This window comes from Castor canadensis, chromosome 7 (genome assembly GCF_047511655.1).
Source record: "Castor canadensis chromosome 7, mCasCan1.hap1v2, whole genome shotgun sequence".
NCBI classification, from domain to species: Eukaryota; Metazoa; Chordata; class Mammalia; order Rodentia; family Castoridae; genus Castor; species Castor canadensis.
The window spans coordinates 132,951,408-132,964,614 of NC_133392.1; the positions used below are offsets into that span (position 1 = coordinate 132,951,408).

The 13,207-nt window shown below is 53.3% G+C and overlaps 1 protein-coding gene across 1 annotated transcript; it reads right to left on the reverse strand.

The window, feature by feature from the left end:
- Window positions 1–380: 380 nt before the first annotated feature.
- Mfsd2a (MFSD2 lysolipid transporter A, lysophospholipid) lies at window positions 381–12,609 on the reverse strand. Its single transcript, XM_020171686.2, has 14 exons — window positions 12,371–12,609; window positions 10,587–10,718; window positions 8,845–8,969; window positions 4,975–5,098; window positions 4,773–4,851; window positions 4,155–4,312; window positions 3,610–3,700; window positions 3,376–3,497; window positions 3,108–3,191; window positions 2,591–2,674; window positions 2,383–2,495; window positions 1,803–1,946; window positions 1,536–1,712; window positions 381–842 (listed from the first exon to the last, which is right to left on the reverse strand). Exons 1-14 carry the CDS (start codon window positions 12,461–12,463, stop codon window positions 779–781), a joined length of 1,590 nt encoding a protein of 529 aa, XP_020027275.1. The 5' UTR covers window positions 12,464–12,609; the 3' UTR covers window positions 381–778.
- Window positions 12,610–13,207: the final 598 nt, after the last annotated feature.

The window sequence follows — 13,207 nt, forward strand, 5'->3', positions numbered from 1 at the left end:
AGATAGGGTCTTGCTAACTTTTTGCCTGGTCTGGACTCAAACCTGCAATCCTCCTTCCAAACTTCGTCTCCTAAGTAGGTGAGATTGTAGGCATAAGCTACTACGTCCAGCCCTAGACCTTGGTTCTTATTTTTAAAATGGGTAGTCTTGCCTTGGCACCATGCTTTCATGGGTTAGGTAAGAACACCACAAAGGACATGCAAAGCCACCACACAGTGCTGGCACAGAGTAGGTGTTCAGTAAATGTTAGCTGAGGTTGTTATCACACCCCAGACACATTAGCCCCATCCAGTGGCACCTGTGACTTGGTGTGCTCACTACTGTGCCTGAGCACAGAAGAGCTCAGGGAGTAGCTGGGGACACACGCAGAAACAGGCAGCTCCGTTTTCCAGCTTTTATGAAAATTAATAACATTAATAGCTCACAGACATTTACATACACACATGGCACTATGTACATGTCATTAAGTTATTCATTAGTCTCTGTATAAAATGTTTCTACATTAGTGCTTCAGGCTAGGCCCGATCAGTCCTTGGCATATTCACAGTAGCAGCCCCAGGGCTTCGTCCTGGGGGCAGGCAGAGGGGAGGCGGAGGCTATAGAGCGGCCAGCCCCACGGTGAGCACAGATGTGCTGGGCCCGCTCACCCTCCAGTCCTTGGTCCCTGTCCTGGCACCTGGAGAACAGCTGTTCAGCGAGTGGGCAAACAGGTTCTGGTCCTCGTGTGGCCTGATGACCCAGGCCTTCTGTGTGGTGGCATCAGGTGATACAGCCGGCCCTAGAGGATGCTGGCCAGCTCTGTGGAGTCTGTGTCGGAGCAGCCCGAGCTGCTGGCTTCATCCCTGCCCAAGTCAGAGGAGACCAGTTGGAGAAAGCGTTCAACCCTCCCCTCTGCCACCTGGCTCCTTCCTCAGGGATCTTGGCCAGGCCATCCCAGCTGGCTGATGGGCTCCTCTAAACAGTTTGCTCACTCCCACTTTCAGCCCAGAAACTGTTGGTTACTGTGTTTGCTGTTCTGGTTGCACTGAGTGTCCCACAAACTCCAGGGCTATCCTCTGGTTGGGGCTGGCTGATAGGTTGGCATGACTCATTCCACCCTACCCTCTAGTCTCAGGCCACACCCGAGCTCCTGCATGCCAGGAAGGCAGCAAAGAATTCAAGCTGCAGCCAGAATATGGGGCGGGACTTAATGCCCAGCTCCATCCCTTATGCACTGGGTGGATCCACTCTTCCTGGTGAAACCCTGGTTTCTTCAGCTGCAGAATGGGAATCCTAAGAATTTCAGACACACAGGGTTATGTGAGTTCCTCAAGGGCAGGGAGTTTTGTGTGCATTGTTCATGAGAGCTACGCTGGCCCATGATAAGGCATCTAGTTAAGTGTTTGTTGACTGAATAGTAAAGCTACTCAGTGTAGCACCTGGCACGTAGCTAGTGTTGGGGCTGTCAAGAGAAAATGTGCTAGAGGTAAACCAGGACTTGACCATCAGAGGCCAAGTGGGGTGCTTAGACTAGATACCACCCCTTCCGCTCCTACCGCAGAGCCTGCAGGGCCTTCTTATTCTGCCGCCGCTTCTCCTCATCAATGGGGTACAGCTCAAAGAGCAGGAGGCCCAGCAAGATGAGGACTATGGGAGCCATGGTCACTAGCATCTTCAGCGTAAACTTGACACGTGATGGCTGAGAGCAACCCCGCGTCTGGTACCCAGCAAAGCTGTGGGAGACAGCAGGCAGAGGTGGGTGAGGATGTGGCACTTAGGGCCTGGTCCTGCCTAGCCCTGTGCCAGACGCCCACCCCACTCACTCAAGACTGAGGGTGGAGATTCCTAGTGAGACTCCAGAGGCAAACTTGGTGAAGAAGACATAGAAGGAAAAGAAGATGGGCTCAGTGCCGTGGGAGGTGGGATGCTTCAGGTGGAAGTCGTCGATGACGTCAGGCAGCATGGACCTGTGCAGAGTGGGTGATGGCAGCCATGAGTACCCCCACCAAGCCATCAGCCCTCTCCTCCCCCCAGCCTGTATGGTGCCTGTGTCAGCGAGGAGAGGCAGCCCACTAGCAGCTTACAGCACACAGCACAGTGAGGGGACAGCACCTTTGTGTGACTGAGAACAGGCCCCTTCCTCCAAGATGGAGTCCCACTCTGGGTGCTCAGCTTGGTAAGTGAAGCGGTGGTCAGATTTTAGGCCCCCGTTTCTCACCGTGACTAGGTGTTCTCACACAGTTCACCACCTATATAACTGATTAGAGCAGTTAAATAGGTTTCTAACCTGCACTTACAGAACCGCCTGCAGGACGAGAAACCCTTAAAGAACTCGCCCCAAGGAGCTTCAGAGTTGGAGGGTGGGAGGCCAGGGAAGATAACAGCAAGCCTGCAGATACCTACCAGGGTAATAAGAAGGCAGCTGCTACACTGACTCCGGCTGCTATGGCCACCACATACGTGACGATTAGGTTACTCTTCATGAGGGCCACCAAGATGAGAAATGGCACTGCTGACTAGGGAAGGGGGCACGGGAAGATGGGTGAGCTGGGAGCCTCCCACCAGTAACCCCTTAACTCAACCCGGGTCCTGCCTCTAACGTCCTACTCACTGAGATTCCAATGTATACAGCTGTCTTCTTGCCGAACCGAGTTAGGAACCATTGCCAGATGGGAATGGTGAATGTGGCTGAGAGCTGCAGATGGATAAAGGGAGGGAGGGAGCTGGGTTAGAGCCACAGAACCTCTTCTGACCTTCCCAGGACCCCAAAGCATCTCCAGCTCTGCCAAGAGCAGCAAGGTGGCATCATCCCAACAGTGAGGAAGGTATGTCTGATGGCTCACCAGGGAGCTGAGAGGAGGTCCTGCCTTTTCACACCTCGGCTCAGAGATCCAGAAAGTTCTCAGTGCCCACACCTTTGCTTTTAGAATGCTTGCTAAACATCCAATCCCTTTCCAATCCTCCCTAGGCAATTGTAGGTCAGATCCAAATGATTATTATAGGACGCCTCCCTCATCCGTCATGCCTGTGGGCCAATCTAGGAACATCCTCCGACTGCCCAAAGAACTACCCTATAACCTATGCCATATCAACCCAGGACACCACCCACCCTCAGGCCCTGCACGCACCATGATGGCCAGGAGTAGATTCTGGAACTCATTGCGGAAGCCCAAGGTATAAGTGCAAAACAAGGCGAAGTTCCCCTCCACCAGCTGGGGAAAGAGGTGGTGTTGGGGATGGGCCTCCCTAAGACACTCCCCCCCATGCTCCCAAGATCTCTGCTCACTCCTCCCCCACTCCGCCTGTCCTGTCCCTCAGCTTCATCACACCCTGAGTCCTCTCCAACCCCACTCCCATTACAACTCCCAGGCTGAGCGCCTCAGGGACCCCACTCACCATGAAAGCCAGGGAGGTGAAGAGGAAGCCAGCAATGAGTTTGACATACGGGCCATGACTCATGACCAGCCGGAGGCCCTGGAAGAAGGGCATTGGCTCAGCCTTCTGGGTCTCATAGGGTTCTGGGGACCGGAGAAGAAGGTAAGGAAGGGGCAGAGGCCCCTCCCAAAGCCTGAGGGCCAAGGCTCAGCCCTCCTGTGCTGGGGTCTTCACCCTTCACAGGGCCCTTCTCACCTCTCTGTTCCCGCACGCCCAGGGTCAAGATGAGAGCACAGATGACATAGATTGAGGCAATGACCCCTGCTGCCAGCAGGTATGCATTTTGCTATAGAGGTGAAGGTGACATACAGAGACACAGTCAGTCTGATCTCATCCCAGCAGCCCCACTCCATGATCTCAGGCCAGTCCCTTCTCCTCTGGGGGCCTCACTGTCTCCAACTGTGAACCAGGAGGATCATCTTAGGCCTGCTGATGCTTCCCAAGTCTATATAAAGTTCAGGTGTACAAAATGTTACAAAGCCAGGCTGGGAAGTCTGTGTGCCCACAGTTCAAATCTTCCCAAATGTCTGTATCACTAGCTCTAGAACCCTGGGCAAATGGCTTGGCCTCTGTAGACTTCAGTTTTCTTATCTGTAAAATGGGTACACTGCCCATGTTATTATGAATATCAAATGACCAACAGTTATTACATGCTAGCTATTATGACTACTTTTAAGATGACAGCAAAGCACTTTATTGCTCTCCATCCCCACAATTCCCTGCCCTGCCAGAGGCCTCACCGTTTCTTTGAGTGAAGCATTGCTATGTGTGCGATTGGCACTTTCCGAGGCCTCTGCAGAGCCATTGGGGTCCTGGAGACAAGGCGCATTTGCTTGACCCACGATTTGCCCCTGGATCGCTGTGCCTAGCACTGTGCCCAGCACCTCCACGGTCATCCCTGGATAGTGAAAAGACGGTCTTTTTAGAGGGGCCTCCACAAAGGGGCCTGACTTGTGGGCCCAGGGAGAGAGGCCAGAGGGATGGGGGCCCAGTTCTAGCTCCAGGCATCCAGGAAGTAGGATGGATGACCTTGGCCTACACTCATGGCTTTGCTCTGGGTAATCTCAGGTTAGTCCCTACATCTATCTGAGCAATAAGGGGATTGTGAATTGTTTTTAAGACGGTTTCATGGGCTGAGGACTTAGCTCAATGGTGAGTGCCTACTTAGCATACACAAGGCCCTGGGTCCCATCCCTAGCACCACCACCACCAAAAAAAAAAAGATGGCTTCACACTCACACCCAAGTGCAGAGTGAAGAGCTGGGCCCATAAGGGAAGAAGTGTGGCAATAGGGTCTGGGAGCTGAGGGGCTCAGGACCCCCCACGGGCAAGGTTGGGCCAGCTGGGGAGAGACTTACGATAGGCGGTGGCGGAGTCCCGCTCACTCTGCTCGGCGCTGATGAACATGGTGAGGGCGGAGTAGGGAACATGGAAACACTGGCACAGAGGACAGGCCGTTGGCCAGTTAGATGGAGGACACACAGATGTGGAGGTCGCAGGGACTCCCCTTGCCCCTGCCCCCAGAGATGCCCAGCACTGGGGTGAGGACAGCACACTCACCGTGACCAGTGTCTCAAAGAGGCAATAGAAAAGCAGGTACCAAAGGGTCTGACCCTGTGGGAAGTCAGGCACAAACCAGATGAGGAAATACGCGATGATAGCCAAAGGTGTGGAGAAGATGATCCTGAGGAAGGAGAAAGTCTAATTAGAGGTTGGAGGCCAAAGGCCCAACTCTGGGCCACAGGGTGTCCTCCAGGAAGGAAGTCCCTTCCCTGAATTCATCCATCCCAGGGCCTCTGGAAAGAGGCTGATGGCCAAGCCTGAAAGGGCAACTGGCCTGAGCATGGGATGTGAGGTCAGACCCCAGTCTCACCCACTTCTGGGACAGGGACTTCTGGGCTGGGGATGCTGGGAATGAAGGCCAAAATCTTGGTAGAGCAGGGAGGCAGGGAGAGGAAATAATCACAGCACCTGTGTGTTTTCTCGTGCGCACACACAGAGAAGCTGTAGTAGTGTGGGGGAGGGGCTCCAGGTGAAGGACGATGGAAGAGCCATGTGGAAACTATCAAGAGAGGCAAGTGTCTGTTGCTCACATCTGAGTCCCACCTCTATCAAGTGGTTAGACTTCCAGATGGACCGACTTCCCAGCACAGAAAGGCAGCAGAGTACAAAGGTTAAGAGGAAGGCCTTATGAGTCACACTTCAGAGATCTAATTCTGGCTCCCTGAACTGACTTAGGCAAGGTATTTAATATCTCTGAAGCTCATTTCCTCATGCGTAAAATAATAAAAAAAAGGTACATTTTTTATTTATTTAGTGCAGTTATGTGCTGTACACTAGTCTAATTGCTTGGGGATAGATCAGTGAACAAAGACCAAAAATATCATTGCCCTTGTGGAACTTGCATTCTAGTTGGCAAACAGAAAAAAATAAGCATTATTAAATTATATATACTACTCAGCCTTAAAAATGAAATGCTGGGAGTTTTTTGTTCCCATGTCCTGGAGGAAATGTTTCTCTTTCTCCCCCTCCTGTAGGGGAGAAAGTACCTATACTTTATCCTATTACACTAAAATAAATCTTGGTTAAAACTTCCAAAAAAATGAAATTTTGACACATACTACAATATGGATGAACCTGAGAACATTAGGTGAAGTGAAATAAGCAAAAGGCCAACTGTACGATTTAACTTATATGAGGTGACCAAATCTGAGTAGCCAACTTTATAGAGGGAGAAAGTAGAGGTGGTGAGCAAAGGGTGAGAGGAGGGGGAAGTGTAGATTATTGTTTAATGGGTACAGAGTTTCAGTTTGCGAAGATAAAAAGTACTGGAGAGCTGGGTGTGGTGGCACATGCCACAGTCCCAATGCTCAGAAGGCAGGAGGGTGGCAAGCTTTAGGCCAGCCTGAGATACATAAGCCCCTGACTCAAAAAAATGAAAATGAACAAAAAAACCCACCACACATGGCTGGAAGTGTGGTTTAAGTGGTAGAGCACTTGCCTAGCAAGCATAAGGCCCTGAGTTCAAACCCCAGGATTGCGGGGGGGGGGGGGGGGGGGGGGGAAGAAAAAGCAGGTGGTGGTCACACAAAGATGTGAATATATTTATGTCACTTTGTGGGAACACTTAAAAATGGTTATAAAGGTAAATGTCATGCTTTGGCAGTTTTGGAAAGATTACAGAACATGTTAGAAGGTGACAGAGCTACAGCAGGCTACAGGGAATTAGAAGAGTGAATGATAGTGCATTCCACAACCGAGCAAACAGCACATGCCTCCACGAGAGAGGGCGAGAACTGTGAAGACTTGGGTGAAATCAGGGAGTCAGCCTTGCAGACGTCTGAGGCAAGAGCAGTAAGTGCAAAGGTCCTCAGGCAGGCCTGTGCCTGGTGCCTGGTAGGGCTGAGGAAGATCAAGGTAGAGGGGCTGGAGTGCAGTGAGCAGGGGAGATGGAATCAGGAGCTAAGTTGGCAGAGGAACTGGGCCACCTCACAGGCCACTGTAAGGACTTCAGTTCTACTTCACAGACTTGAAGTAGTCTTGAGACTTAAAGAAGTTGATATGAAAATGTAGAACAGTACTTGGGACAAAAGTGTTTGATCGCCTTAAGAAGGGCCAGGAGAGCTGGCCTGTGGGAACCAGTACAGGCCAGTGCCAGAAAGGCTGCGGAGTGCACTGCGCTGGAATCAACCTCAGGTCCAGCCTGCTTTATCTCTGCCTCCCACAGGTGGCCCTGGGAACTCCAGGGAAAGTGACAGTCAAATTCTTTCTGGTTTGAAGGAGATTTAAATGCGGGCTTAGAAGAGCTGTCCTGAGGCCTGCAAGGTAAGGGAACTACAGGCCTCACAAACCCTGATGGGCCCAACCTTCTCCTACACTGAAAGGAAACGGGGTGCCGGGTCCCCAGGCCTGAGGAGGGGCCCAGGTAGTGCAGACGGGGATGTCACATACACTGCGGCCCTGCAGCCCACGGGCTATGTAGTATTCGCTCTGACATGTACACACGTGCACCTGCTAGGGAAAGTAGTCTAGGGAGTCCCAGCAACTTCCCCAAACTGGCTGCCACACCTGCCCATCAAGAGTGCTCAGATCCTCCCTCCAGCGGTGTGGGCCTGCTGGGCCCACCTCCTCCACCACGGGGCTCCTCCTCAGCCTTCCTCAAACACTCCATCCTCCGCTGGAGGCAGCTGAGACACGCGGAGGAGCCCAGCGTGACTGGGAGTGACCCTGCGCTGCTGCTCTGGTGCAGCCGCCTCCCATTGGCCGGGGCTCATGAGGAGATGTAGCAGCAGGGCCCCGCCTTCCACCAGCTGCCAGGAGAGGGCACAGGGCCAAGTCTCACGGGCTGGTGCTCAAGGAGCCCTGAGCAGCCTGCCCAGGTAAGTCAGGCTATCCTGCCCCCCGGCCCTGAAGCCTGGATCAAAGGCTCCAACCTGGGTCTTTGCCAGGGACTGGCAGGATTGGGGTGGGTGGGGGGCCTCGTGGGAAAGGAAGCTGTGGGGGTGCGGGGGCTGTGGGAAGAGCTTTGAAGGCCGGAGGCCAGGTATGGGCGCCCCTGGGGCAGGAAGGCGCCCACTTGCGCTTGGATGGGATGGAGATGAAAGGGGTATGCCCCCCCACCCCCCGAAGCAGGATGTCCTGGGGGGAACCAGAGTCCCGGCCTGCCTGTCTTATGTGTCTCTCCTGCTGTCTGATCTGTAGAACAGCCTCCCCCACCACCTTGCCTCACAGCCTGAGGCTCAGTAATACAGGCTTTGCACCAAGAGAAAATGTAGTTCACACCTTCCAAGGCACCAAAGATTATGGGTCTACAGCCTCATTTCCAGTATTGCCCCCAATTCCTACCCAGCAGGAGCCACCCTGCAGGAGGGCCAAGTCTATATCACCTATCATTTAACATGTGCCTTTACATAGCAAAAATTAAAAAAAAAAAAAAAAAAAAAAAGTCTTCACCACAACCCTGTGAGAAGTTCCTTATCTCCATCTTACAAATGAAGAAACTTGAGGCTCAGAGATGTTAAGTGACTTGCTCAAGGTTGCACAGCTTTAAGTAGTGAAGCTGGGATTCAAACCCAGGTAGGCTGGCTGCAGAGTTCAATCTCTCAGCTGCCTGAAGACCTACCTCTGCCACTATGGAAGTGATGAGTGGGAGAAGCTGGAATTCCAGCTTCACCAAGGGGAATGAGTGGACCTTGGGGAGCCATAAGGCCTACAATGAGGAAAGCCAGTCAGTCTAGCACTTTGAGCAGCCTGAGAATGAACTGGCTAGGTGTCCTATGCCTGTACCTGGGGCAGCTGAGGCCACAGCTGGGGTTTCAACACCCTTGGGCTTTACATCATTTCTCTCACTCCCTCCAGCCTACGACAAGAGATGGAAGGATATGCCGGAAGCCTTGCTTTCTGCACCTTGAAGGAACCTCTTCCACTCACCAGGGCATGAGGCGGCCCAGACGGGTCCAGGGGGATTTGCTAATGCAGAAGCCCACCAGAGGATCAGTGAAGGCATCCCAGGCTCGGCCCACAAACAGGATGATGGAAGCAGAGAAAGGGTTCACCTGTAATGAGGAAGAGGCAAAATTCAGCTTCTGGATCCTTCCACTCACCTCAGTCCCCACTAGTAGACAAAGGCAGCCAGGTCCTTGAGCCCCTCTGCTGCTCCTACCTGGGGCTTAATCATCAGCACTTGCCTTGTTAATGAAGACAGTAGCAAGGCTGGGGGTGTAGCCCAGCACTGGAGCACTTGCCTAGCACATGTGAGGTCCTGGGTTTGATCCCCAGCACCATGGGGGCTGGGGGGAGAGAAGATAATAATGACAGTAGCACTTCTCTGATGATGGTAGATCTGTGTTAGCTTTCCAGGATCATTTCCAACCCTCTGCTGCCTTTGAAAATGTTTCATCAAATAGACTGAATTCAGAATCATTTCCTTCTCTCCCTCTCATAGCTCCTGATCACCTGATGTGGGAACTAGCATTCACACAGCATTAACCACAGTGGGCCTCAGTTTCCCCATCTGTGTAATGGGAGTTATGATCTTTATTACCCTTTAGAAGGTCAAGCTCTGTCTTGGCTATGGAAGGAGGAGTCTACAGATGAAGCTGTTTAAAAAGTAACCCATTGTGGCTGGAGGCATGGCTCAAGTGGTAGAGCACCTGCCTAGCAAGTTGGAAGCCCTGAGCTCAAACCATAGTACCACTACCACCACCACCATCAAAAAAATAAATAAATAAGTAAAGCAGGTCTTCACTACTTCCTCAAGCTATCCCTCTCTCCCAAACACTCTACCCTCTAACTAGACATTCTCTGGACTCCTCCTCATCCATCAAAGCCCTGCTTGCAGGGCTTGCAGCCTCTTCTACACAACAGTCTCCTCAGTATAATCCCTGCCGCAGCCCTAACACTCATGCAACAGATTTATACTTCAACTGGCCCCTGGGAATTGCTTGAAAACTGGCTGCTGAATGAGGTCATTTGTCCTTTGTGGGGCTCAGTGTTCCCCACTGGTAAATGGATGCAACTAAGATGCCCTGCCTGCCAAGTCAGATGCTACCCAGAAAAGACAGCCAGTGGGAGCCCTGGTAACTAAGGCTATTCAGTTTCCCACTCTCCTCTGCAGACAGGGTGAATTCTCAGGATGCCAGGCTGCTGGCCAAGGCTTCTTGAAGCACAGAGTACCCTGGCTTCACCTTAAGTACCCCTCCCAGTCAAATATCCTGTGTTCTGGGGCACTCTAACTTAGCTGAGCACTTGAGGACCCTCTGCCCACTGACTAGCCACAGGTGAAGGTGGGACATATCTCCTGCATAAGTTGGCAACATCCACTAACCTCGATGCCAAGCCAACTGTCTTCCAGCCAGGAACATGGTGTGCCAGTATCTTCTGAGAACATCGTCACCAGCGGGTCCCATTCTCTTTTACACCACCGTCTACCCTTCCAGGCTCCACTGCTCTTGCCAAGCAAGGAGGAGTTGCCAGCTAAGAGTCCTGGGACACATAGACTCCCCTCCTGGATACTTTGTAAAGTCTTACTCCTCATCCACTTTGTCTCTGGGAGTCAGAAAGATTTCTGGGACTGTTTCACGGATGGGAAAAACTGAGTGAACCTACCTATGGTTGCCTAGCCTTCCCACCCCGGAATGCTAGAGGAGCCCTGGAGGGTTTAGGCCACTCACCTGAGCCACGTCCAACAGGTAGATCTGCAGGAAGAACCCCAGGGCACAGCCTGTCACCTGGTAGGGGGCCCCCCCAACTGCATAGCAAAGTTTGTTGCAAATGGACAACTGCTGTTTCTTCTTCTGCTCCTTCTGGGAAGAGGAGGAAAGGATGAAAAGAGGCCCAAGATCCTGGCCTCCATCCTAGAAGGCTCCAGAGGCAGACCCATTCCTCTAGCCAACTGCCAGGAGGAACAACTCTGCCTTGCTCTGTTCCCATCCAGGGAAATCTCACTTCCCACAAGAAAAGAAAGGCATTCTCTGTTCTTCAGAACCTGGAAAAAAAGGTAATCCATATTCCTGAGGAAGTTGCCCTAACCTACTCCCACCCCCATCCCCAGACTCTGAAGAAATTCATCAGCTCACCATCTCTAAAGAACTACTCCTGAGGGAACCAGGTCTATAATCATAGCTACTCCAGAGGTAGAGATCAGGAGTATTGAGGTTCAAAGCAAGCAGGGGCAAATAGTTCAAGAAACCCTATTTAGAAAATAGCCAACACAAAACAGAGCTGATGGAGTGGCTCAAGTGGGAGAGGGTCTGCCTAGCAAATGTGAGGCCCTGAGTTCAAACCACAGTATCACCAAAAAACAAACAAAAAACCCCAACTACTCCCAAGGCCTCAGTCACAGCTCTTTTCCAAGTCACAGAGGGGGAGCATGCCTCAGCAGCGGACCTGTCCCCACCCAGCACCAGCTGCCACAACCTGAAAATCCTCTTGCTGCCAAGAGCTGCCTGAACCCAGCCCAGGCTCCTGCCCTGGCTCAGAGGCCAGGATCCACCTGCCTCCGGGGTGAGAGCTCGAGAGAGTTGTAGGGGCCCAGCCCAGCTGGTTGCAGACACAGCTGTTCCTTCCATCTGCCCCAGAGCTCCCTGGTCCCTGCGGGCAGTGGGGAGCTCCAGGCAAACCCAGGAGCTGTCCTACCCTCCAGCTCCCTGACACATACCCACCCCTTTCAACTCCTAGGGGACCTTTAAGAGGCCTCCAGGTGCAAGACTGGACCTCTCTGGGTGGGGCACTAGATAGGTTGAGGTTGCCCAGGAAAGGTAGAGATTACTCATACATTGGTAACAGCATAATTGCTCACCCAGCTCCTTCCAAGGAACAGTTAATAAAAAGGAAAATGCAGGCACCCCCCCCCCAAGCAGATATCTATTGCCAGAGATCCCAACCTGAATCGCCTGATTTCATTTGGTCGTTAAATAGGTTCATAGGGCTGAGGCTGGGGCACAAACTCGAGTCGCTCGCTGTGCAAGCGAACGCCCACATTCACACAAATGCCCGCGAGATGCGGCTCCTTTAAGAGCAGAGCCCTTGTTCTTATGAATGAACTTGAGCGGCCCTCGGTAGAGTTGAGGCGCAAAAGTAGGCGGGTGGGGATTAGGGGGTGAAAGATGGGGAACTAAGGGGGATTCTCAGGTTTCTGGGGTCTCTCTTACTTCTAGGGCGATAAACCAAGCCGCTGAACACAGCGGATAGACAGAGGCCGGCACCCCGTGAAGCTGCCGCCTGCACCCTCCGTAGAAATAGGGAGGGGAGTGGAGCAAAAAGGGGCGCCCACGCCTGCAGACCTTCTCCATCATCCCCAGGACCCGGGGCATCCCCGATCTCTCTCCTACTTCTAGGCCTGCCTGTCCCCCGCTATCCCAAGTGTTCCAGGACCAGTCTAATCTCTAACGTCCCCATGTTCCCATCGAGGTCTGTCCACACCCCTTGCCCTACACTCGGGGTGCTGGGCCCTCACCTTCACTTGGGCCGGGCGTTCACCGGCTTGGAGGATGCCGGTGGGCAGCAGCCCAGCCGCGGAGCTGCTCTCGGCGCCCTCTCCTTTGGCCATGACCCGGGGGCCACGCCGTCTGGGACTGGGACCTGGACGCCGGGATGCTTCTCTGCTCCGCGGGCCCCCACTCTCCCCGGGCTCCCGTCGTAGTAGCAGCCGCCACGGTCCCCACGCACTAGCAAACGAGGCAGGCACACAAGGCACACAGTCCCCAGCACGCCCCCGTCCGCGCCTCATAAAGGTTCGGCCCTGCCTTCTTGGATCTGGCCAATCATTGAGCCCCGCTGCGCCACCTCCAGCCAATTCCAGCGCCCGCCGGCCTTCCTGCCCTCCCCACCCTCTCGGCGGCTCCCTGCTACTGAGCCACGTTCCCAAACCCGGGAACCGGCATCCGGCTGCCCGCGCTCTTCGCATCCTACGGAAGGCTGAGAGACCCACCTGACTTGCCCGAGGAAACTGAGGCCCAAGCTGAAAGTGACCTGCCTGAGGTCCCCCAGAGTGAGTTCTCCCTGAGTCAAGCCTGAAGCCTATGACTTCTGAACCCCCAGATCTAGGAAAGCTAGGGACTTAGAGGCTCACTGTCCCCTTTAAAATCTGGAGTTAACTCACAGCCTCTCCCCTCCCCCAAACCTGGAGACTGTAGACTGTCACTTTCCCATTTTGTCCCCCAAGATCGACCATTCCCTCTTCTCATCTCTGGCATCTGTGGTGCCCTTCGTGATGGGACAGGAAAATGAGACACCCAGTGGCTGCGCCTTCTCACAGGGAGCACCCAAGCTGCAGTGTGGGGCCGGGACCCAG

Excerpts from the sequence above, each read along its gene's own strand:
- Mfsd2a (XM_020171686.2), bottom strand. The coding sequence starts at position 12,463 with ATGGCCAAAGGAGAGGGCGCCGAGAGCAGCTCCGCGGCTGGGCTGCTG. Across the intron at positions 5,099-8,844 it reads CTGGGCCGCCTCATGCCCTG|GATCATCTTCTCCACACCTT; the intron begins GTGAGTGGAAGA and ends CTCCTTCCTCAG. Across the intron at positions 4,852-4,974 it reads TCTTTGAGACACTGGTCACG|TGTTTCCATGTTCCCTACTC; the intron begins GTGAGTGTGCTG and ends CCTCTGTGCCAG.